At 37.5% G+C, this 24,666-nt stretch overlaps 1 protein-coding gene across 7 annotated transcripts in view; it reads right to left on the bottom strand.

Annotated features, from left to right (window-relative positions):
- The window catches only part of WNK1 (WNK lysine deficient protein kinase 1), a 135,119-nt gene that overhangs the window by 50,253 nt on the left and 60,200 nt on the right, over window positions 1-24,666 (bottom strand). For all 7 annotated transcript variants that reach the window (XM_075552230.1, XM_075552231.1, XM_075552232.1 and 4 more), the window contains exon 4: window positions 23,033-23,190. In XM_075552230.1, coding sequence (XP_075408345.1) covers window positions 23,033-23,190 — 158 coding nt within the window. The remainder of the gene's footprint in view (window positions 1-23,032; window positions 23,191-24,666) is intronic.

Here is a 24,666-nt window from a genome sequence, read left to right as displayed (position 1 = left end):
TGGCTTCTATATGTGGCTATGGAAAAATTCACTCTGGTATTAACATCTGCGGCTGTTTCAGGAAAGGAAGTTATTGGCTAACAAGAATGCCAAGTGTTCTAATTGGTTAGAACATCTTTTGTTCAGGCAGGCTTGCTCACACATTAGTCAACATAGCATTTAACTGATTTTGAACAGTTAACCCACATGTGGCATGAATCCATGGCTCAGCATTTTTGGCAAGTTTTGTATTGTTATAGTATTCATTAAGGAACTCCAAAAGTATGGAAGAAGTTTTAAGGATTTAGGCTGATTTGGCACAGTAACTGAAGACATAAATTAAAGTGACAGATCAGAATCATAAAAAAACTCTCCAATTTTAGAAGAAAACAACACTAAATATAATTGGAAGAATCCTATTTATTACAAGAATATAGTTTAGAATCTTTATAGAGTCCTTTAAAATATTGCCAACCATGTGTGGACAATATACTCAAAATGTAAGAAAAGAAAATGCCACTGAGAGATGGAGATAAATATCCCTTATTATCTATTCTCACTCCATCTATGTGACCATATGGATTAAAGTTGAAGTAGCTACATGGATATGATGCCAAGTGGCACCATGCATCTATAAACAGATAAACCACAGTAAGCAAGAATTAGAGAAGTGATTACATAAGTTTCTAAAGACATATAAACTCTAATTTCTGAGTAATAGCAAGAAGGATCACTATTGTATTTGCTGAAATCTTAATTTTTTCAAATCCAGATACATTTCTCCATCATGCCTGGTCTTCACATAATAATCTTACATTAAAAAAAATTGACGCAGAAGTTCATTTAGTTGAGCAAGCTAGTTGGTGGTTTAAATCCAGCCTTAAGAAATTACTGCTTTAAGAAGGGGAAGTGTAGGGAGGAAGACACACACTAAAAGTTCTGATAGTCGAAAAAACTGAAAACTTTTCATCCGTTTTTTCATTTATCTATCATAAACATAAAAACCTTGAAATGGAAAGCACTCTAAAATACTATGTATTAAACATTCACCATTGCTAGAAAATGTGAAAGGCTCTTCCTTAGTATAATTGAATATTCACCCAGTTGGCCTTTGTTTGAAAAGATATGCTGAGGAAAAAGAGTGTTCTTCCCACAAGCACATAAGTCTTATACGAATATGGCTTACTGCAATAAAAATCAACATATTAAGTTAATAAAGCAGACACTGGTTATGTTTTAAATTTTTTCTGATTTGATATAGAATTAGAAAGCTAAAAGGATTTAACAGAGACTTAAATTCCATGTGAAACGGACAAGTAGAAGCAGTTCCAAGGTTCGGATTCCTTGCTAGAAGATGAGAATTTTAAATATGAATACTTGCTCAACTCACCTTCCTAGATGCAGGCCAGATGGAATAAAATACGATACCTAGGTTGTTAATTATTAAATTAGCTGACTTAAAGGCCATCTTTGAACTCAATGGAAATCACTAAAAAGAATAAAAGTCAGGGCTAAAATTGGCAGCAGGTAGCACAAATAGTTAAATAGTTGACTATTAGCTGAAAGGCTGGTGATTTGCACTTGTCCAGAAGTGCCTCAGAAGATGGGCCTGGAGATCCGCTTCTGAAAGAGCACAGCCTTAAAAACTCTGCACACACAAGATTGCCATGAGTTGGAATTAATTTGAGGGCAACTAATAACAAAAACAAGAGGACTAACACTAAATGAAGAATTCTCTTGAAAAACAATCACCAAGATACTTCTTCCAAGACAATCTGTCAATCCTAAATTACTGCAATTTACTTTTTATCTTTAGTAATAAACAATCAACCTTCTTTATACTTTACAAATAGAAATACAAATTGAAATAAGAGATATAAAAGGTCATGGCAGCAAAACCGTAACTGTGCCTTACATAAGCTCAAGGAGCCCTGGTTGTATAGTAGTTAGTTGTATGTTAGGCTGCTAACCCCAAGGTAAGCAGTTTGGAACCATCAGTGCTCTACAGGAGAAAGACTAGGATATCCACTCCTGTAAAGAGTTAGTTTCAGAAACTACCCAGTCCTATAAGGCTGTTGTGAGTCCCAAATTGACTCAATGGTAGTAAATTTGGGTTTGTTTGTTTTTTAATGTAAACCTCATCTACTAGATTCTATTCTATAGCCAAGATGTAGGTATAGAAAATTCTAGCCCAAATGCTAAACACATTCAGTTGCTACTGCTACTTAAAAAAAAAAAAGGATTGTGGGTGCCAAGGAAGCCAATAAAACTGAGACACACCTGACCAGTCTAGCAGCTGGTATTAAAAGATTAAAACGACTTAGTGCTACCCACATAGATACTAAATAATCTCAAGAGCCAAAATGTAACATAAAAAGTTTCACCTATCAGTCATCATCAGTAAGTCAGATTTATCAAAGAAGCACACATATTTTGGGAATATAAAAAAGATGACTAATTAAGTATGTAGGGGATGACCTTGAAAACAACCTACAGAAAAGCCACCTGGGACAGAAATAAAAAGCTGTTTTAAATGAATATAATTACATATACAAATATATATATATTCAGCACACCAATAGAATCTTATGCTAAAGAGATGAGAAACTCATGCTTTAAAAAGTAATAGATAAAAAATGGTTTTACATGATCTTAAAACATAACTTCAAGTACCAGGCTAATAAGGAAGGCTAAGAAAATGTTTTAATGAGAAACAGTTTAATTAGGGTATACCTCAAAGGTTTTATGTCATTGGAGGTCACTCTCTTGAAATTGTATTATGTTTTCTTTGTGTTGGATGAAACCCAGGGTTGATGAACTTATAGGGACAGCAAGTAGAATACGGGGTGGAGAGGGAGTGTACAGTGGTGATGTTGGGGTAAAAGGGAGACGATGTCAAGGAGTCCAGAAAGAAAAATGATGCTTGGAGACTTTGGTAGCAATTGTACAATTCTGCTTGATGTGATTTTACTATGGAGTGATATATGCATTAACTCTCAATTAAGAATGGAATTTTAAAAAGATACACAGTTCATCTTATTTTAGTGCATTTACTTGTGGACTTGAAGTTGATCATCTTCTGTTAGTCCACTGATCCTCCTAATGTGATTGCATCACCCCTTTTCTTTTACTCTCTGACCTAGCCACACCAGGTCTTACTCTGCCCAGTTTAGACAATGTATGGTTGATCTATTTTGAATAAGACTAAAAAATAACAGCCCCCCCACAAGTGATGCAGCACATAGAACAAAACTATTTAGTTAAGGAACTACAACTTTCTTATTCTACTCCTCCAGTGGGCAGCACCCACTGGCTCTAGAAATCCAGGATTTCCCACAGCAATAGCTTTAGATTACATTTTTGACTGAGAGCAGTAGCACATTTCTCTGCATTAAACAACTAATTTTTGAATATAATGTATGAGCCCTGGTAGTATACTGGTTATACATTGGGCTGCCGCTGAAAACCATCAACTGCTTCGAGAGGGAAAGACTGGCTTTCCACTCCTGTAAATGTAAAGAGTTAGTTTCAGAAACCCACAGGGGCAATTCTACCCTGCCCCATCAGAATTGACTAAATGGCAGTTAATTTTAATGTAAGATGGGGCTTTAAAAAGTTCATGAGAAAAAAAAGTTCATGCATAACATTTCATTATTATTATTACTATAATTTTAATGAACTTTAAAAGCACCTCATAACCCCCTCACACTATTTTGGGGTTTATATGAAATATATGTGTTTTCTCTTAAACAAAAACAAAGGCCACTTGGGCACAATCTTAAATGGTATGCAAAAATTTTTTTAACAATTGTGACTTCCTAAGAGTACATAAAAAATTGTCATTAAGGTAAATTTTGTTGTCTTAGAGAACTACAAAAACAAAAGAAAACCAACACACACATAAACATATTTTACAGGTTCTATGTTTTCTTTTGAGATCTATGCATGTATGTTCTGCTCAGTAAAGATTCATCTAAGTAACCTGCTGGCAAAATAAGAGTGAAGCAAAATATGGAATTCTCTAGTTCAATAATCCCGCACTTAAAGAGTATTTGCATCTGCTCCTTTTGCTTAAATGAGCTAGGGTAACCTTTAACTATTCCTGGATGACAGTGTTATTTTTCTGTACCACTCAGAACAGAGAAAAGCCTCCCACCACGTTCTTACAGAGATTATAGCATGAGAAATTCCCCAAATATTTTCCCCTTTCTATTAAATGTTTGTGAACATTTTGTGCAAACAAAAGAACTCCACCCTCACCACCACCACCACCACCAAAAAACCCCCAAACTAAGTCAACTAACCTACAGAGCTTTGAATATTTTTAAAGCATTCTGAAGTCAACTCCTCTAGTACATTAAAGCATTCTACAAGTATCACCAAATGGCAACAGTAAATCTTTTATATATATATATATATGCAAATTGCTTACATACCTCATTTACACCATCCTTTTGAGGACAACAGCAACAATGAGAATTTACAATGACAAATACTGAGTAAAAATCTTTCTTTGTAAAATCCATCAGAAAAGGCAAGATAGACTTGTTACAGATAAGAGGAAAATAAAAAGAAAATAGATACGCTGCAAATTAAAGTAAATTAGCCCACAGCATAAGGAAGGCAGGTATAAAAGTCAGTCTGAAGCATAGTTTCTTGTTTCACTGTAGCCATGCTTTCCCAATTCTTGGACATGGATTTGCTCTGCTCAGGAAACAATCTACTTATTCCAGATGGTTCCTTCAAACAAATCTACATGCCGTGCAGCAGGGAAATGGTGCTGCTCCTCCTTCAACAGCAACAGACTGCTGGTCAGGCAAAATGAGATTTTTATATGCCTTTTGAGCTCCACCCACTACATTCACAAGTTCAGTCTCCTTGACGTCAAAACCAACTTGGAATCTTAACTCTGTGTACACTAGAAATTTACCTAAACTCTGTTCCCCCAAACATGCAAAAATTGTTCTTTTATAAGAAAAGGAAGTTTGAGTTCAGTGTCCAAAATATAATAAACCCAGGATAATGTGACCCAAAAAACACAGGACACGGAGTTGCATTCTGTTCACCCTCTTAAACACTGTCTGTGTGACCTTGACTATAACCCTTAGCTTACATAATGGTTTTCTTGTTTATATAATTTAAAAGCAGCAATATTAAGGTATGTCGTATCATTCTCTAGTATTACTTTAAACAACAGGCTGCTGTGATTCTCAGACTCAAAAGATCACTGTGATTGAGTCCATTCTACCTCAAAGTGACTTCAGAGGGGAGGGTAGAACTGCTCCGGTGGGTTTTGGAGACTGTACTTCTTTACGGGGGAAGAAAGCCTTGTCTTTCTCTTGCAGAACTGGTGGTCTTCAAGCGGGTGGCCTTCTGGTTCTAACCCAATTGTAATCACATCACGGAAGCTGTGATTAGTATAATTTAGTCTTTCTCTTCTCCCTCAATGTGCACATCTACAGTTTCATCGTCCAGGAAGATGCCAAGGATACCAATAAGAACTACTTTGATTCTAATGATTAAGTAATGTTTTTCTTCCTGACTCTCCCCTATGAAGTCACTCTGAGTAAGAATGAACTCGATAACTGATCTCTTCTGAGTTTGAGAATCACAGCAGCGTTATTTAAAGTAATATTAGAGGATGAGAAGACATACCTTAACATCACCACTTTAAAAATCACATAAACAAGAAAAAGAACTCCTGGTCCCACTGTTTACAAGTATGTAACAAAGTCCCATGTCTTGTAATTTGGTAAGCCTGTATTCTCCTTCAAGCAGTGGATACAAAGGCTTCAATTATTCAATAGTAATATAAGACAAGGGGGTTTGGAAGCTATTTTGTAGGAAAGCTCCTGCTCTGAGGACTATTTTTCGTTCTAATTGCTATCTCAAAGCATTTGTCACGACTGGCTCAATACAGTTCAGCTACTAAGCAGGCACTCTAAGATACCAGGTATTTGGTCCATAACAAGGCCTAGTATTCTCTTTAAATCAAGTGTTTTTTAAGTAAACCTAATAAGACTAAATAACTTGAGGGAATAAATTAATCAGCCTGGAGACCAGGACCAAGTCTTCAGGACTCCAAGGTCAACTGGCATAACATAGTTCACAATGACAGTGTTCCACATCATCATATTTTGGTCAGTGAACTAGGGTCTTAAAAGCCTCTAAAGCAGCCATCTAAGGTACAACTATTGGTCTCTCCCTGTTTGAAGGAAAAATAAGGAGGAAAATCTAAAGACAGATGGGAACAACTAGTCCCATGGACTAATGGACCATGCAAATAAGTTTCTATTACAACAAAACCAAAAGACCTAGATGATGCCAAGCTACCATTACTAAGGGCTCTGGAAATGACCATATTAGAAGATCCTGCATAGAGTGCGTGTGTGTTTGGGGGGGACAGGGGGATATAGCAAAGATCTGAAAATCATGAGAGACCTCACAAGACTATGGACTTTAGTCACCTTTCTGGTCAGGGAATGAAATTCACCTCTGTGTTAGAATAAGCAACCACTAAAGATTTTAAAAAGGCAGCATTTTACCTGAGGACCAAGTTTGGAGGGGTAGGAAAGGAAGAGGAATGAAATCAGGAAAGACAAGAAGTGGAATAAAGGATGATGCATATATTGAGGATATTGAAAGGGATGAGTTGAAACAAGATGTGTATGAATTCTTGAGTGTAAAACAGATGATTTGCTCTGTAACCATTTACCTAATTAAAAATAAAGTTTTTTAAAAAGTAAGACAGGTACCTGTTTCCTGCTTCATAAGGTTCACCTAAAGAGGTAAGGGGAAGAAGGGGCTTTCTACTCCTATAAAAATTGAGCCTTGGAAACCCAGGGGTAGGTTCTACCCTGTTTCATATAAGGTCACTAGGAATCAGAACCAACTCAACGGCAGCAAGTTGTTTCTTCTTTTTTTTAAAGACATAGGAAGTTTGTTTTTTTTTTAACTCTATTGGGTAAAACCCAAATAAGGTAGCTTTATGGGACAAAGATATAATGTAGGTATAAATATGTAGGTTCTATATAAAGAGATTTTGTATTGTAAATCAAATAAGAGTTTTGAATGTACAAGGGGGCTTCAAAAAGTTTGTGGGAAAAAATTAATAATCTTTAATTTGATGTTTTCACAATTTTAAAAAAAGTGTCCTCACAATTACTGAAACTCAAATGAAGGCTGAGCATGATAATGGGGCAAGAGGAAGTAAAAGGAAATAGAAAAAAGGGCTAGGAGGCAAAGGGAATTTATAGAGGTCTAAATACAGGCATGTACATATGTAAATATATTTTTATATGAGGATGGGGAACTAGATCTATGTGCATATATTTATAGGTTTAGTATTAAAGTAGCAGATGGACATTGGGTCTCCACTCGTACTCCCTCAATGCAAGAATACTTTGTTCTATTAAACTGACATTCCATGATGCTCACCTTCTTGACACAATCACTGAAGACAAAGCGAGTACCTCAGCAAATGTGAAGAAAGTTGATGAAGTCTAACTATCAAAAGATATAGCGTATAGGGTCTTCAAGAGTTGAAGGTAAACAAGCGGCCATCTAGCTCAGAAGAAACAAAGCCCACATGGAAGCACACCAGCCCGTATGATCATGAGGTGCCAAAGGGCTCAGGAATTAGGCATCAAAGAACACCCCCCCCCAAAAAATAAAATCATACCATTGTGTGCTCACCTCCCCATAGGATCGCTGAAGGCAAATGGGTACATAAGCAAATGTGGTGAAGAAAGCTGATGGTGCTGGCTATCAAAAGATCTAGCACCTGGGTCTTAAATGATTGAAGGTAAACAAGTAGCCATCTAGCTCAGAAGCAACAAAGCCCACATGGAAGAAGTACACCAATCTGTGTGATCAAGAGGTGTCGAAGGGATCAGTTATCAGGCATTGAAGAACAAAAAATCATTATCATTGTGAATGAGGGGGAGTGGGGACCCAAAGCCCATCTGTAGGCAACTGGACATCCCCTTACGGAAGGGTGACAGGGAGGAGACGAGCCATTCAGGGTGCAGTGTAGGTAAGATGAAACATACAACTTTCCTCTAGTTCCAAAATGCTTCCTCCCCCACACTATCATGATCCCAATTCTACCTTACAAATCTGGCTAGACCAGAGGATATACACTGGTCCAGATAGGAACTGGAAACATAGAATCCAGGACAGATGATCCCTTCAGGACCAGTGCTGAGAGTGGCAATTCCGGAAGGTGGGTGGGGTGGAAAGGGGGAACTGATTACAGGGATCTACATATAACCTCTTCCCTGGGGGATGGACAACAGAAAAGTGGGTGAAGGGAGACGTCGGACAGTTTAAGATATGACAAAATAATAATAATTTATAAATTATCAAGGGTTCATGAGGAAGGGGAGAAGTAGGGAGGGAGAGGGAAAAATGAGGAGCTGATGCCAAGGGCTTAAGTGGAGAGCAAATGTTTTGAGAATGATGTACAAATGTAGCAAATGTACAGTGCTTTACACAATGGATGTATGTATGGATTGTGATGAGTTGTATGAGCCCCCAATACAATGATTAAAAAAAAAGTCTCCTCACACAATAAAAATGTCATTCACTTCCAGATGACTATTTACAAGTCTAAGTTCTAATTCATCTTTCTCACAAAGTTAGTGCACTTGTTGAGACTTCCCGATTTCCTTCATTGGTATCAATTCCATGATACACAACCGAAACCTCAGTCATTCTTGAATGCTTCTTCTCCCATAACATGATTTGGAATGAACCCTGCACCCGTGGGTTTGGTGAGTATTAAATGTTTAAAGTTGCCAGTAAACCGTACAGCTACTAGAACTCCGATTGCTCCTCTAATAAAGATCTGTCTGTAAATCATTGTTTCTTTGCACTATTATTGTGACCACAAGAATCCGATGGATACTTCATCCCCTTAGGAATATTTGCAATTGGCCAATTTCTGTTCTCTTTACTCTGTTCTTTACACCATGTTCAGTTGAACCAATTGATTTAATCAACTTCAATTATTTGACAATATTTAACTCACATCACATTGCTCAAAAAAGGGTTAATATCCAGAATCTACAAAATAGTCATAGAATCACATACCTAGAAAGAATTTGAGAGTTTCTCCTAGTAAAAATATAAAGAAAAAACCTGTGGCCCATGTTCAAATTCAGAATTCTCTAACTGAATTGGTGTTTATGGGAGGTATAATCTAGTATGCAACAGGCATGGTTCATTGCTATATAGCCTGCACCTAGAATAAGACAGTAAGTCTATATTCTGGTGGATAATGGACTAGTCAGTAAACAAAAAAACAGAATACAGATTTTCCAAAGTAGAGTGCAATGTTAGTTATTATTAGCCCATGTTATTGGGCTTTTAATTACCACTATCAGGTGTATAAAGTTTCCACAATGCAACTTTGACCTAGTTCTCTACTCTATCACCCCAAATAAATCTAGTCACAGTGGTTACTTGTTAAATGAACACTTAATGAATATTTCCAGTGAAAAGAATACTCCTCCTCCTTCATGTTGTCAACTGAGTCCTCTGTATAGTCCCTTTTACAATGTATACAGCAAATCACTTAAAATTATAAAATATCTACACAAACTACTTGGCATTTAGCATAAGCTTTTTTTAAAAAAAATCATTTTATTGGGGGCTCGTACAACTCTTATCACAATCCATCCATCGTGTCAAGCACATTTATTTGATGCCATCATCCTCATAACATTTTCTTTCTAAATGAGCCCTCATTTTCATTAGCATAAGCTTTATAGGAAAATTGGAACATCGTTCTACATACCACTAGTTTTTATTCCATAGTCAGTCTATTGCCTTGTTAATTGTAGATCAATATTAAGTATAGATATGTAAAATCAACTTTTCTGGAAAATTCTAAGAAAAGGATTTTATAATTGTTCTTTAGCACAAAAACCTGGGACCGATATTTTAATCAATCGCAAATTGTTGCTTTGATATACTGTGGAGGCTTATGTGTTGTGATGTTGGAAGCTATGTCAATGGTATTTCAAATGCCAGGAGAGCCACCCACAGTGAACAGTTTCAGTGAAACTGCCTAAGAACAGAAAAACAAAGAACTAATATGCTGTCTACTTTGGGAGAAATAGCTACTGAAAGGTTTATGGATAGCATCAAAATTTTGCCAGATATAGTGCCAGAGGTTGAGTTCCTCAAGCCAGAAGGCACTCAAAACACAACTAAGGAAGAGCTGCTTTATCAAATAAGAGTCTACTATAATGACGTGCACAGAGTAGAGCAGGGGTTCTCAATCTGTGGGCTGCGACCCCTTTGGGCGCGCGCGCACATGTGTGTGAAATGACCCTTTCACGGGGGGGGGGGGGGGTCACCACAACATGAGGAACATTATTAAAGCGTCATGGCATTAGGAAGGTTGAGAACCACTAGAGTAGAGCTTTTGCGGCCTTCATTTGTTATGGGATAAGACAAAATGAGAAGAGATGACTGTAATTATCAATTAATAACTGAACTTGGAATGTTCAAAGTATGAAGTTGTGAAAAAATGAAATAGAACTTTATCCGTTCCATTTCATTTTTCACAGCTTCATACTTTGTACATTCCAAGTTCAGTTATTAATGATAAAGATGGACACTCTAGATGCTAGTGAGCTGAAATGGACTGTTTGGCCAATTTGAATGAGATAATTCAATATAGTTTACTAAGATAATATAGTTTACTAAGCTGGGAATGAGACAATAAAGAGGAATTACATTTGCATTCGTTGTCAAAAAGGACATTACAAGATCCTGAAGTACAATGTTGTCTGTGATAGGGTAATGCCTATACGCAAACAAGGAAATCTAGTTAGTAAATACAGCTATTATTCAAATTATTACGCACAAACTACTAAAGCTAATGATCCAACTGAAGAATTCTACCAACATTTTCAGTCTAAAGTAGATCAAACATGCAATCAAGATACATAGACAATTATTGGTGACTGGAGGGCAAAAGTTGGAAACAAAGATGAAGGAATAGTTGGAAAATATGGTCTTGGACATAGAAATGAAGCTGCTGATTCGCATGATAGAATTTTGCAAGACCAACACTTCGTCATAGCAAATACTCTTATTCAACACCACAAATGGTGACTGTATTTGTGGACTTCTCCAGATAGAACATACAGAAATTACATCTGTGGGCAGAGTCTATAGAGAAGCTCAATATCAGCAGCTAAAATGAGGCCAGGGGCTGATTGTGAAATAGACCATCAATTGCTCTCGTGTAAGTTCAGGTTGAAGCAAAAAAAAAAAAAAAAACCTAACTAAAACAGGAGGCAAAATACGACCTTGAGTCTATCCCACTTGAATTCTGAGACCACCTTAAGAACAGATCTGCTACATTAAACACTAATGACAGCAGACATGATGAGCTCTGGGAGGACATCAAGCACACAATATATGAAGAAAGCAAAAGGTTTTAAAAATGATGATGGCGCCATATGTACAAATGTGCTTGCCACAATAGATGGATGTAGGGATTGTGGTCAGAGGTGTAAGAGCCCCCAATATAATGAAAGCGGTTCAGGCCGAATCTAGAAGATGTGGAACAGCGGATATTGGCTGAAAGCAGAGAACACCAGAAAGATGTTTACTTGTGTTTATTTGACTATGCAAAGGCATTTGACTGTTTAGATCATAAGAAAATATGGATAGCCATGAGAAGAATGAAAATTCCAAAACATTTAATTGTATACATACGAAATCTGTACAAGGATCAAGAGGCATAGGAACAGAACAAGGGACTCCTGTGTGGTTTAAAATCAGGAAGGGTGTATGTCAGGGTTGTATCCACTGACCACACTTACTCAATCCATGCAGAGAAAATAAGCAAAGAAGCTGAATGATATGAATAAGAAAGTTGCATCAGGATCGGAGGAAGGCTTATTAACTTGCGATATGCAGAAGACACAACCTTATTTGCTGATAGTGAAGAGGACTTGATGATAAAAGATCAAGGATTGCAGTCTTCAGTGTAGATTACAGCTCAATGTAGAGAGAAGTAAAACCTTTCAACAGGTAACACGATCAATGCTCATGGAAGTAGCAGTCAAGAGCAACATTGTATTAGGTTAATCTACTATAGGAGACCTCTTTTAAAGTGTTGAGAAGCAAGGATGTTACTTGAAGACTAAGATGTGCCTGTCTCAAGCCAAGGTATTTTCAATTGCCTCATCTGTATGAGAATAAGGAAGACTGAAGAAGAATGAAGACATCTGAATCATGGTGCTGGTGAAGAATACGGAAAGGAACCACAGCCAAAGAACAAACAAGTCTATCTTGAAAGAAGTACAGCCAGAATGCTTACTAGAGGCAAGGATGGCAAGATTTGTCTCATGTACTTTGGAAACATATCAGGAGAGACCAGTCCATGGAGGACATCATGCTTCCTTGGTCAAGCACTGTGGCAGCTAAAATGCGGAGAGCCCTTGACAAGATGATTTTTGACACAGTGGTTGCATCAAGGGGTTTGAACATACAAATAATTCTGAGGCTGGCACAGGACCTCAGAAGTGTCTCATTGTTCATAGGGTTACTATGATTTGTAACCAAAGGACTTGAGGGCATCTAACATCCATCCTCATCATATTAATCAATGGTATACTAAAATTTCTTTGAAAATCATACACATGATTTTCAAAATGCAGCCCCTTGAGTTGCAAAGTTTTCTTTCACCTTTTCAACCTAAGCTTACTGGGTGGGTGCAAAAATAAAAATTAAAAAAAAATTCTTATTGGGGGCTCATACAACTCATCACAATTCATACATCTATCCATTGTGTAAAGTACATTTCTTGCCATCATCATTCTCAAAACATTTTCTTTCTACTTGAGCCCTTGGTATCAGCTCATTTCCCTCCTCCTTCATGAACCCTTGATAATTTATAAATTATTATTTTGCATTATCTTACACTGTCCAATGTCTCCCTTCATCCACTTTTCTGTTGTCCATCCCCCAGGAGGAGTCATATGTAGAGCCTTGTAATTGGTTTCCCCTTTATACCCCACCTTCCCTCCACCCTCTCTGTATCGCCACTCTCAGCACTTGTCCTAAAGGGATCATCATCCTGGATTCCCTGTGTTTCCAGTTCCTATCTGTACCAGTGTACATTGTCTGGTCTAGCTGGATTTGTAAGGTAGAATTGGGATCATGATGGTGAGGGGTGGGGGGGGGGGGGAGGAAGCATTAAAGAACTAGAGGAAAGTTGTATGTTTCATCATTGAAAATATTCTAATTTATTTTAAAACCTTTTCAGTGAACTCCAGTGCATTTAGATCTCTGGGATAGCACTAAAACATCCAGCTACCTAAGAACGAACTGTGAAAGTTTTCTCTTAACTTTCTAAACCTTATCTAATCAGAAATCAGTCTCACTTGTCTCTGTGAAAAAGTAGGGTTAAATTATAATCTGTTATATAAAAACTAAAAGGAATTTACCCTAACTGCTCTCATTCTTTGTCCCAGACAGAATGTTCAAACTTCACAATCCAAAGGCTACTAGAATCGGTGACAAAGTCAAATTACACAAACAAAGTAATTAAAAGATCCCATTATTTTTAACTTGGTTGTTATAAGGCTGGATTCAGCCAGATTTTTACTGGTATGAACCATTAGTTTACAGGAATTTGAACATACCTTATGATCCCATTGGAAAACAAGCCGCTTCCAACTCCCTACCAAATCTAGCTAGCTCTATCCAAATTAGCTCTATTAGTTTACCTCATGATTCCCCAAGGCTCATTGCTCTCTAGATACACGAAAGTTTATGCATTGCTCCAACATCAAATGAACATGTCTTCATATAAAAATGTAATGCCACTGTTTGCTGATACCTATATCCTTATACAGCAGACAGTTGTTTTTTTTTTGCTAAGTCCATCATCACTCTTTTTACTTGGGCCTTCTCGTAACCGATTATATAAATTTTCAAGGTAAGTGGGGCAAGATTATAAGTAGAACATGGAACTAAAGTTTCTTCTCTTGAGCAGTTCATGAACCTTTACAAAGGGCTCAAGACTTTGACACCAGTGCTATATTTGTGCGACTCATATGCCCCAACTTTACTTTCTGAAAACCCCTAAAAGTTTAGGAAAAACGGCTTAAAAACAAAAGAGAAACAAACTTTTTAAAATTTGAATTGATATTATGTGAGGGATACTTGATTTTTTATTCCACTGCTACTTTCTTTAATCATCTTGGACAAGATGTTTAACTATAGTCTGTGGTCTTACTTGAGAATTGAAATTATTATCTACTTAAGATAAAAAAATATTAAAATTAACAGAGTGCATGTAAAGCACTTTGTAAAGTGATTTCAAGAAGTAATATTGCAAATAAATGCTTTCTTTTAAAAAGAAAATATACAACTTTATTATGAAGCATATCATAATGAGGTGAGTGACCATGGCAATCACATTTACTGACAGAAATGTATGCCAGCCACTTTTCTGCTATATGCATTTGTCATTGAATCCTCAAAAAGCACTGACTCACCTTATGCTCAGAAGTAAAAAACTTGCCCGGTTTTCACAGCTGGGAAACAGCACTGCAGTGATTTGAACTCAAGATGACCCAATTCTGGGGTCCATTATCTGAATATAAAGCTAAAAACATACCTAAAACCTAAAATCTACTGCTATCAAATAGATTCCAACCCTACATAGACTGCAAATCTTTATGAAAGCACATTTTGTCTAGGAGAGTGGCTGGTGGGTTTGAACCACCAACTTAGAGGTTAGCAGCCCTGTACCTAGCAAGAATAGACATTAGTGTTTCACCTTCTACATTTTCAGTATTTACACATACATTCCACAAATGACTGAGTGTCTGTGACTTTCAGTCACTACCTATGACACAAGCATAAACCTGTTCGCTGCTATATCCAGAATCTGACATATAAACTATCCATAAGTTAAACAAGTAAATAATTATTAAACTTAAAAGAAACCAATAACTAAGTTTCAAGCAACCTGAGTTCTATGATATTTAGGTTTAAAGAAAATTCTAGGCTGTTAAAGACATTCAAAGCTGCCATCTAGCTCAGAAGCAACAAAGTCCACATGGAAGAAGCACACCAGCCTGTGTGATCATGAGGTGCTGAAGGGATGTTATCAGGCATCAAAGAACAAAAATCTGTATCACTGTGTGCTCACCTCCCCTATACGATCGCTGAAGACAAATGGGTACATAAGCAAATGTGGTGAAGAAAGCTGATGGTGCCCAGCTATCAAAAGACAGTGTCTGGGGTCTTAAAGGTTTGAAGGTAAACAAGTGGCCATCTAGCTGAGAAGCAACAAAGCCCACATGGAAGAAGCACACCAGCCTATGTGATCATGAGGTGTCGATAGGATCAAATATCAGGCATCAAAGAACAAAAAATCAAATCATTGTTAATGAGGGGAAGTACAGATTGGTGACCAAGACCCATCTGTAGGTAACTGGACATCCCCACTTATGGAAGGGTCGTGGGGTGACCACCAGCCAGTGAAGGTGCAGTGTAGCAATGATGAAACATACAACATTCCTCTAGTTCCTAAATGCTTCCTCCCCCTACCCGACCCCACTATTCATGATCTCAGTTCTACCTTACAAATCTGGCTAGACCAGAAGAGGTACACTGGTACAGATAGGAACCAGGACAGATGATCCCTTCAGGAACAGTGCTGAGAGTGGCGATACTGGGAAGGTGGAGTGGAAAGGGGGAAGCGATTACAAGGATCTATATATAATGTTCTTTCTGAGGGATTGACAACAGAAAAGTGGGTGAAGGGAGACGTTGGTCAGTGTAAGATATGACAAAATAATATATAAATTATCAAGGGCTCATGAGGAAAGGGGGAAGCGGGAAGGGAGAGGGAAAAATGAGGAGCTGATGCCAAGGGCTCAAGCAGAAAGAAAATGTTTTGAGAATGATGATATCAACAAATGTACAAATGTGCTTGACACAATGGATGGATGTATGGATTGTGATGAGTTGTACGTGCCCTCAATAAAATTATTGTAAAAATAAAAACACATTCAAAGCCAACTTAAGAGAAAAAAAAATTCTTCAAGACGTATAAAAATCTTCCACATTTATCTCAACACCAACAAAACCCTTTTCATTCTTGATTGGAAGCCAGAAGATGGGAATGGTGAAGTCACGATCACATTTGAGACAAGTACAAAAGAAAGAACTGTAAACTACCCAGATAAAAATTTTCACAGGTTAGAGAAAAAAGTGGAGCACAAATGAACACCCCCTGTAAGTATCCTCAAAAACTGAAGATTCAGCCAATGAACTTAAAAGACATTCTCAAGCTTTTAGTGTCAAGCTTGCCTTGTTATTGCTTTAAGAAAGCAACCCAGAATGCGGGAAATGGTATTATATGCATAAAGCCAAAGAAGTTTCACGAAGGTTGGAGGAGGGATTCACTTAAATAATTTTGGTATTGCATTATCTAGACTACTTTTATATAACCAAAATAAGGCATGTAAGATTGAAGGGGCTAGAAGGTATTACTGACCCAGCTCATACTTCTCAAACTATCAAGGGAACATGAACCTTGTTAAAAAGCAGCTACCAAAAGATATAGCACCTGAAGTCTTAAAGACCTGAAGATAAACAAGCAGCCATCTAGCTGAGAGACAACAAAACCCACATGGAAGAAACACAACAGCCTGTCCCAACTAGATCACTGAGGATAAAGCGGTGCATAAGCAAAAGTTGCGAACAAAGCTGATGGTGCCCAGCTATCAAATGATATAGCATCAGGGGTCTTAAAGGCTTGAAGACAATCAGGCGGCCATCTAGCTAAGAAACAACAAAGCCCACAAGGAAGAAGCACACCAACCTACCCCGATGCGAATGCTGAAGACAAAGCGGGTACATGGGCAAGTGCAGTGAAGAAAGCTGATGGTGCCCAGTTGTCAAAATATATAGAATCTGGGGTCCCATAGGCTGCAAGATAAACAAGGGGCCATGTAACCGAAAAACAACAAAGCCCACATGGAAAATGCACAGCAGCCTGTGAGATGACAAGACATCGAAGGGATCAGGTATCAGGCATCAAAGACAGAAAAAAAAAATCATAGCATTGTGAATAAGGGGGAGTGCAGAGTGGGGACCCAGGGCCCATCTGGGGGAAATTGGACATCCCCTTGCAGAAGGGCTGTGGGGAGGTGACGAACCAGTCAGAGTGTAGTGTAGCAACAATGAAACATACAATTTTCCTCCAGTTCTTGAATGCTTCTCCTCCCCCCCCCCCACTATCATGATCCCAGTTCTACCTTACATAACCGACTGGACTGGGAGATGTACACTGGCACTGATAGGAACTGAAAATTTGGGGAATCCTGGACCGATAAGCCCCTCAGGAACAGTTGTGAGAGTGGCGATATCGGGAAGGTGGAGGAAGGGTGAGGGAGAAAGGGGAAACAGATGACAAGTCTACATGTAACCTCCTCCCTGGAGGACGGACAGAAGAGAATTAGGTGAGGAAGACGTCGGATGGTGTAAGATATGATAAAATAATAACTATTTATAAATTATCAAGGGTTCAGGGGGAGGGGGGAGGAGGGAAGGGAGGGTGAGCAGCTGATACCAAGGGCTCAAGTAGAAAACAGGTGTTTAGAGAATGATGAAGGCAACATATGTACGAATGTGCTGGACACAATGATGTATGTACAGATTGTAAAAGGAGTTGTATGAGCCCCTAGTAAAATGATTTTTTTAAAGCATATTTTTATTCAGTGGTCGGAAATTATGGCCAAAGTGTTACATTTTTAATAAGTGCCCTGAAGTGTTACTCTGAGATGTAGATGCTATTGATTTAGACTATATTCTGCATAACAAAGGACTAAAATTGTGGTTCTCAAAATACAGAATGGAGCTACTTCAGTATCCCTAAGATGCTTTCAGGGAGTCTGTGACTAACAGTCATTTAAAACTACCTTTACATTTCTATTACTGTCAGATTTTCTTCATGCACCTCAACATACGGTAATAGACTAAATCCGTGAAAATCTGCATGTCTTCTGTCAGATCAAATGTTAAACCTTGCAAAGTTTTTTTTTATTAACAATTACTGTTTTCTTCCCATTCTATTTATTATCTTTTGGAAAAAGAACAAAATGCTGCCCATTTCCCTATTCCAATTATGTATATAAATTTCTTCTAAAAAATCAAAATACATAGTTTTAAATTTGAGCAGGAGGGGGCTTACTTAAGAATGGGCTAAATAACATCAGGATCACTGTGTTGAACACATGAGGAATTACCAAGTATAATAAATAGCACGGTAAAGATTACGGGGAAACTTTGACATATCAAAGCATACATACACACACAATTCCCATGAGTTGCATGGAACTGTGCTATACAGCAGGGGTCCTCAAACTTTTTAAACAGGGGGCCAGTTCACTGTCCCTCAGACCCGTTGGAGGGCCGGGCTATAGTTTTAAAAAAAAAAAAACTATGAACAAATTCCTATGCACACTGCACATATCTTATTCTGAAGTGAAAAACCAAACAGGGCAAAAACACCTGGCGGGCCGGATAGATGTCCTCGTCGGGACGCAGTTTGAGGAGCCCTGCTCCACAGGGTTTTAGAGGCTGCGACCACACTGAAGCAGGTTGTCAGGCCTTATGAGGGAGGTCGGAAACTACCAACTCCTCAGTTAGCTGTATAGCACTTAGACATTTGCATTATTCATTTACCACTCACAAAACAAAGAACTAGGCAAGTAATGGAAAGGCACTGAAACTAATTGTTCAGAAATTACAACTACTTAAGGGTCACTGAGTTTATCTTATTGGTAGAATAATTTGGAAAAGGATATCAATAATGGCTGTACAACATGAAGCATATAATCAATGGCACTGAATTATACATGCTGTTGAAGTAGAAAAGGTTTGTTGTGTATATTTTTGACACAATAAAGACATTAACAATAATAACAATGAGAACAAGGAAGGAAGAAAAGGCTGTAAAATTGATTGTAGTAATGATCGTACAACTCTTCTTGACATGATTGAGCTATTGAATTGTATGACATATGGAACAAGTACCAATAAAACTGTTAGAAAAAAATAAATTACAACTATGAGAGTTGTAATTCTATAGAAGAGTAGTAGGTGAATAGATAACTACATGCTTAGTCCTGAAATTATGTCTTTATCTGCCAAAGTTACTATTTTCTGCTGTATTTGTAGGCAGTTATTCTCATCCTTTACAATGAATTGCTCAATGAATTTTCCACTACTTAATTTCATTTTAGTAGGATAATTCTGTTAATATTTCAAAGGTCATCTTACATTTATTTCTTTCACAGGATAAATAAAACATTTCTAACATTTATACAGTGAATTTATTTGACCAAATAAATTTGTGAATCTTTAAGTCATAATTCCTATAAGTATTACTGAGTACCTAAAATGCTCCATGGCCTACATGATAATATAAACAAAAATTTAATGAACCAGGCTCCAGGACACAATCTTTTAAGGCACAATAAAATTTTCATTGTTCTTGTTCCAAATCCCTCTCCAGATTAAGATGTAGCTGTATCATTGACCCTCAAAATTATTTGGCCTACTGTCCCTTTTTAAGGAAAAAAAGAAAATAATACATTCAGAAACAACCTAGAAATTAAAAATTGTTGTACTATAGATCATAATTCAGGACAAAGTTGATGTATCTGCTTTTGTAGTCCCTTTGGGTCATTCCAGCCAACTCTCAGGGGATGGTATCTCCCATTTGGGGAAACACTGTTATAGATGATGCCAGGCAGGTTTCTAGAACTTTGAGAGTAATATGGGCCAGGAAAGAAAGGCTTTCTAAAAATCACCTAGTGAAAACTCTATGGATCACAATGGTCTGCTCTACAACAGATCATGGGAATGGCACAGGGTTGGGCAACGTTTTGTTCTATTGTACACTGGGTCAGGGGCCAAGTGGATGGCAGGTAACAATAACAATAGGTTCCAAAGGTTCAGGAATGAGAAAACAATGAAAAACTACTCAATAAAAGGAAAGTAAAACTTGTTAAACACAACAAAATGTGACATGCCTATACAATGGATTACTAAAGGAATAAATATTAATACATAGATGAACTTAAACAGAATTGAAACAGAAGTTGATTAGTTGGTTGCCTAGAGAAGAGAACTATGGAAAAGGGGAAGAAAGGAGAGACAGCTAATGGGTATGAGGTTTCTTTTTGTAGTATAACAAAGCTTTTAGAATAGTAATGGCTACATAACATTGTCAATAAACTAAAACTCACTAATTGTACATTATATTATGAATACATAGTGATATTAAACTTCCTAGGTTATATTAAACTTATTACCAAAGAAATGAGATTTTCTTCTCAATTGAGTGAAAATAAAGATGCATTTGTTTAATAGATAGTAGCTCCCATACCAAATCATAGAAATTTATGTTAACCTTTCCTTCTGGTAATGCCTTGTCTGAATTTCTCTCACAGGCACTGTTCTTAACCCTAAGCCCCTCATAGGCCACTTTTGAATCATATAAGTTAGTGTCCTTTTTACCTTTTCATCTTAGTCATTTGTTTTTTTACATTTTATTAGGGGCTCATACAACTCTTATCACAATCCATACATATACATACATCAATTGTATAAAGCACATTCGCACTTTCTTTGCCCTAATCATTTTCAAAGCATTTGCTCTCCACTTAAGCCCTTTGCATCAGGTCCTCTTTTTTTCCCCTCCCTCATGAGCCCTGGATAATTTATACATTGTTATTTTGTCATATCTTGCCCTATCCTGAGTCTCCCTTCTCCCCCTTCTCTGCCGTCCGTCTCCCAGGGAGGAGGTTACATGTGGATCCTTGTAATCGTTTTCCCCTTTCCAACCCACTCACCCTCTACTCTTTCAGTATCGCCCCTCACACCCCTGGTCCTGAAGGTATCATCCACCCTGGATTCCCTGTGCCTCCAGCTCCCACATGCACTAGTGTACAACCTCTGCCTTACCCAATCCTGCAAGGTAGAATACGGATCATGGTAGTTGGGGGGAGGAAGCATCCAGGATCTGGGGGAAAGCTGTGTTCTTCATCGGTTACTACATCGCACCCTGACTGACCCATCTCCTCTCCTAAACCCCTCTGTGAGGGGATCTCCAGTTGCCAACAAACGGGCTTTGGATCTCCACTCTGCACTTCCCCCTTCATTCATTACGGTATGTATGTATATGTATATATATATATATATATATATATATATATATATATATATATATATATTGCATGATGCCTTATACCTGGTCCCTTTAGCACCTTGTGATCGCACAGGCTGGTGTGCTTCTTCCATGTGGGCTTTGTTGCTTCTGAGCTAGATGACCGCTTGTTCACCTTCAAGCCTTTAAGACCCCAGATGCTATCTCTTTTGATAGCCGGGCACCATCAGCTTTCTTCGCCACATTTGCTTATGCACCCGTTTGTCTTCAGCGATTGTATAATGGAGGTATGCAGCCAATGATATGATTTTTTGTTTTTTGATGCCTGATAACTGATCCCTTCGGGACCTCGTTATCACACAGGCTGGTGTGTTCTTCCATGTGGGCTTTGTTGCTTCTGAGTTAGATGGTCGCTTGTTTATCTTCAAGTCTTTAAGACCCCAGACACTATCTCTTTTGATAGCCGGGCACCATCAGCTTTCTTCACCACATTTACTTGTTCACCTGCTTTGGCTTCAGCAGTTGTGCCGGGAGGGTGAGCATCATAGAGTCCCAATTTAATAAAAGAAAGTATTCATGCATTGAGGGAGTGCACAGTCATTATTTTTAACCAGAGAATCTTATTTGTTTTGAGTATGAAATGGGGAGAAAATTTAATATCAGTTTTCCAGATAATCTGCATTAATAAATTGCCACTACGAGAAAATGTCACACTTATATCAAGAAACACTAAAGTTTCATGCTAATCTGAAACATTTTAGGTAGAAATCTTTATTTGTTTAAAGAAATCATGAGCTGCATTCATGAGATTAATCAGAGGCACTTATCACTAAATAATGGAAACAGTCCAGTTACCACCTAGTCATACCATACCCACAGCAGCTTACGAAACAGTGGAGTCATTGTCTGCTGGTACACAATGAAACCTACCAGTTCCAAATTAGGGAGCAAAGAATGCTTAGGTATATGGTTATATGTGTACTTCATTCCTAGTCTGTTTGGTATCCAATTACTCAGCATTCATAGGCAAATGCATAAAGACCAACATTTATTAGTGGTTATTATGAGCTTTCCAGGGTGGCAAAAGTGTCTAAGTGCTTGATGTGCACTAGCAGAAAAGTTAAGAGGTTCAAACCCACCCAGAAGCAACTAAAAGGAAAGGCCTGGCAACATGTTTCCCAAAGGCCACAGTTTTGAAAACTTTATGAATAAAATGGGAGTAGGGGTACTGACTTCTTATGCAGTCAAAAATCACTGTACATTTTACATTTGACACTTGAATAACATGGGTTTGAACTGGTCTTACATAAATGCAGATTTTTTTTTTTCCCTTATTGCCATTGAGGTGAGTGAGCTCCAGGGTGTGAACATTAGCTTAAAATCTTGTGTGACTAACCATCTCTGTCTGAGTAGCAGTAACTGTTAAATGGAAAAAAAGAATCTGTGTATAAACGCACCCACACAGTTCAAACTCATGTTGTTCAAGTTAGCCATACTTTTACCTCAGAAATTAAATGTTATGGTGGGAGGGAATAAAAGGTTATTTAAATAAACAAGGGGTTTAAAAGTAGGTCATGATTTTAAACATAAATAGATCTCATAATAAGGGCTTAAGTGAATGCAAGAAGGGTCCAGATTATCTGTAAGCCTGTGATCCTTTGTTTTCTTTCACTATATCATGAGCAATACTTTGCATGCATCTCAACAATCCCAAACATCTCAGTACACTTTCAACTATGGCCTATTATGTCTACTAAGGTTTGGTGTTATCCAGCGTGGGATTTTTCAGTTAGATGTCACTCAAGCTCATTAATCAGTTAGGAGAAGACTTACACTGGTCACTCGACGGTAGATCTGCGCAGCATTTTGGCACTCTGAGTAAGGGTATTCAGATGTGGCCATCTCGAGCATACACATCCCAAAAGCATAAACGTCAACAGATTCATCGTATTTCTCCTCATACATCTCAGGGGCCATGAACTCTGGGGTACCTAAAATTAAAAGAATGATTCAGACTCAATGGGAGAAGCTGCAGTCATTACTCACCATGAGAAGCAGAAGAATTGATCTGTGAGAGAAAAGAAAGTGGAAGGGGAAAAAAAGAAAGAAAAGGAGAGACAAAAGAGGGAGGAAGTGTTCTTAGTCCGTCTGTTCCACCAACTGTCAGCTAGATCTTCCACACCAACGTCTTTATAAGAAATTAGAACTGAGTCAAGTGTTTGTTTATGGTTTTAAGTGGATTTCTACGATACAATGTTGAAATAGAGCCTTAGGTAAGAAATAAGCTAAAATAACTCCTATTAAAAAAAGAAAGAAAATTTAAGAGACTAACAGAAAATAAAGTAAATCTAATGGAATTAACCTGTGAAATAAGATGCTAAGTTGAAAAAGCTCAAAATACCTGTCTGCCCCCTACTGTATGTAGCATTTACTGCTAGTCTTTTGCCATTAATGCTCTATCCAATCAGTTATACTTTTAAAGATGACTTGCAGTAAAATGATTAAGGTTTAAAATATATTAAAACAACATTAATTGACTATAAAAAGTCACTCACCAGAGCCCTTTTTCTTCATATTACTTACCATCACACCTGCAGTACACAATAAGGCTACTTCAGATATAAGAAATAAAGTGAGGAACATCCTAAAAAAGAAGTAATATATGTACACACACACACACACTGCACTTAAATACAGAGACTGAATTATAAGTACAATATGTGTAAAACCACAAAATCAGGTTTTGCAATGTTCCCCGCAAAATTAAAGTGTATGTTTCAAATTATAGGGATTCCCAAGCAAGTTTGCAGGCTCTGATTTAAAAATAGAAAAAAAAGATAAAATTCTTTTTTGGGTCAGAGATTTTAAGATGTCAAGGATAATTTTAAAAGATGTATCTATAAGGAAAGCAAAAGTAAATTTAGCTTTAAAGTAATTCTTCCTAATCTTCTATAAGAAACACAAAAGCAGTATTACAAATTCAAGTTGCATAATAATTCCAAGATCCACACTTTATAAAGATATTCAAGTCATTAATGTCTTAGGCGTTTCCCTTTCTATTAAAACTTGCATTTTAATCTACTTTAAAAATCCAAGGATTTCTTTTGTTGCTATTATTATCTTGGGGGAAGAGGAGCAGAGATTTGTGAAGATTTCAAGCTTTTAAATTACACTTTCATTTAGAAAATGAAAGTTTTTCAAATTAATTAACTAATGTGCATGAGATTATTTTCCTAGTTACTACTCTCTAGTACGTAGTTGAAGGACCCCTAGTGACATAGTGTTTACACATTGGGTGGTTAATATCAAGGTCAGCAGTTTGAAACTAGCAGCTACTCAGTGAGAGAAAAATGAGGCCTTCTCCTCTAAGAGTTAGTCTGGTGGAACAGCTGTTAAGTGCTCAACAACTAACAGAAAGCTCAGGTTTGAAAACACTAGCTACTCGGGTAGAGAGAAAGACAGAGCGG

The sequence above is a fragment of the Tenrec ecaudatus genome, chromosome 6 (assembly GCF_050624435.1).
Source record: "Tenrec ecaudatus isolate mTenEca1 chromosome 6, mTenEca1.hap1, whole genome shotgun sequence".
In the NCBI taxonomy this organism is placed as follows: domain Eukaryota; kingdom Metazoa; phylum Chordata; class Mammalia; order Afrosoricida; family Tenrecidae; genus Tenrec; species Tenrec ecaudatus.
Note: the sequence above shows the minus strand (reverse complement) of the source record. Positions and strands in the feature narration are given on the sequence as shown.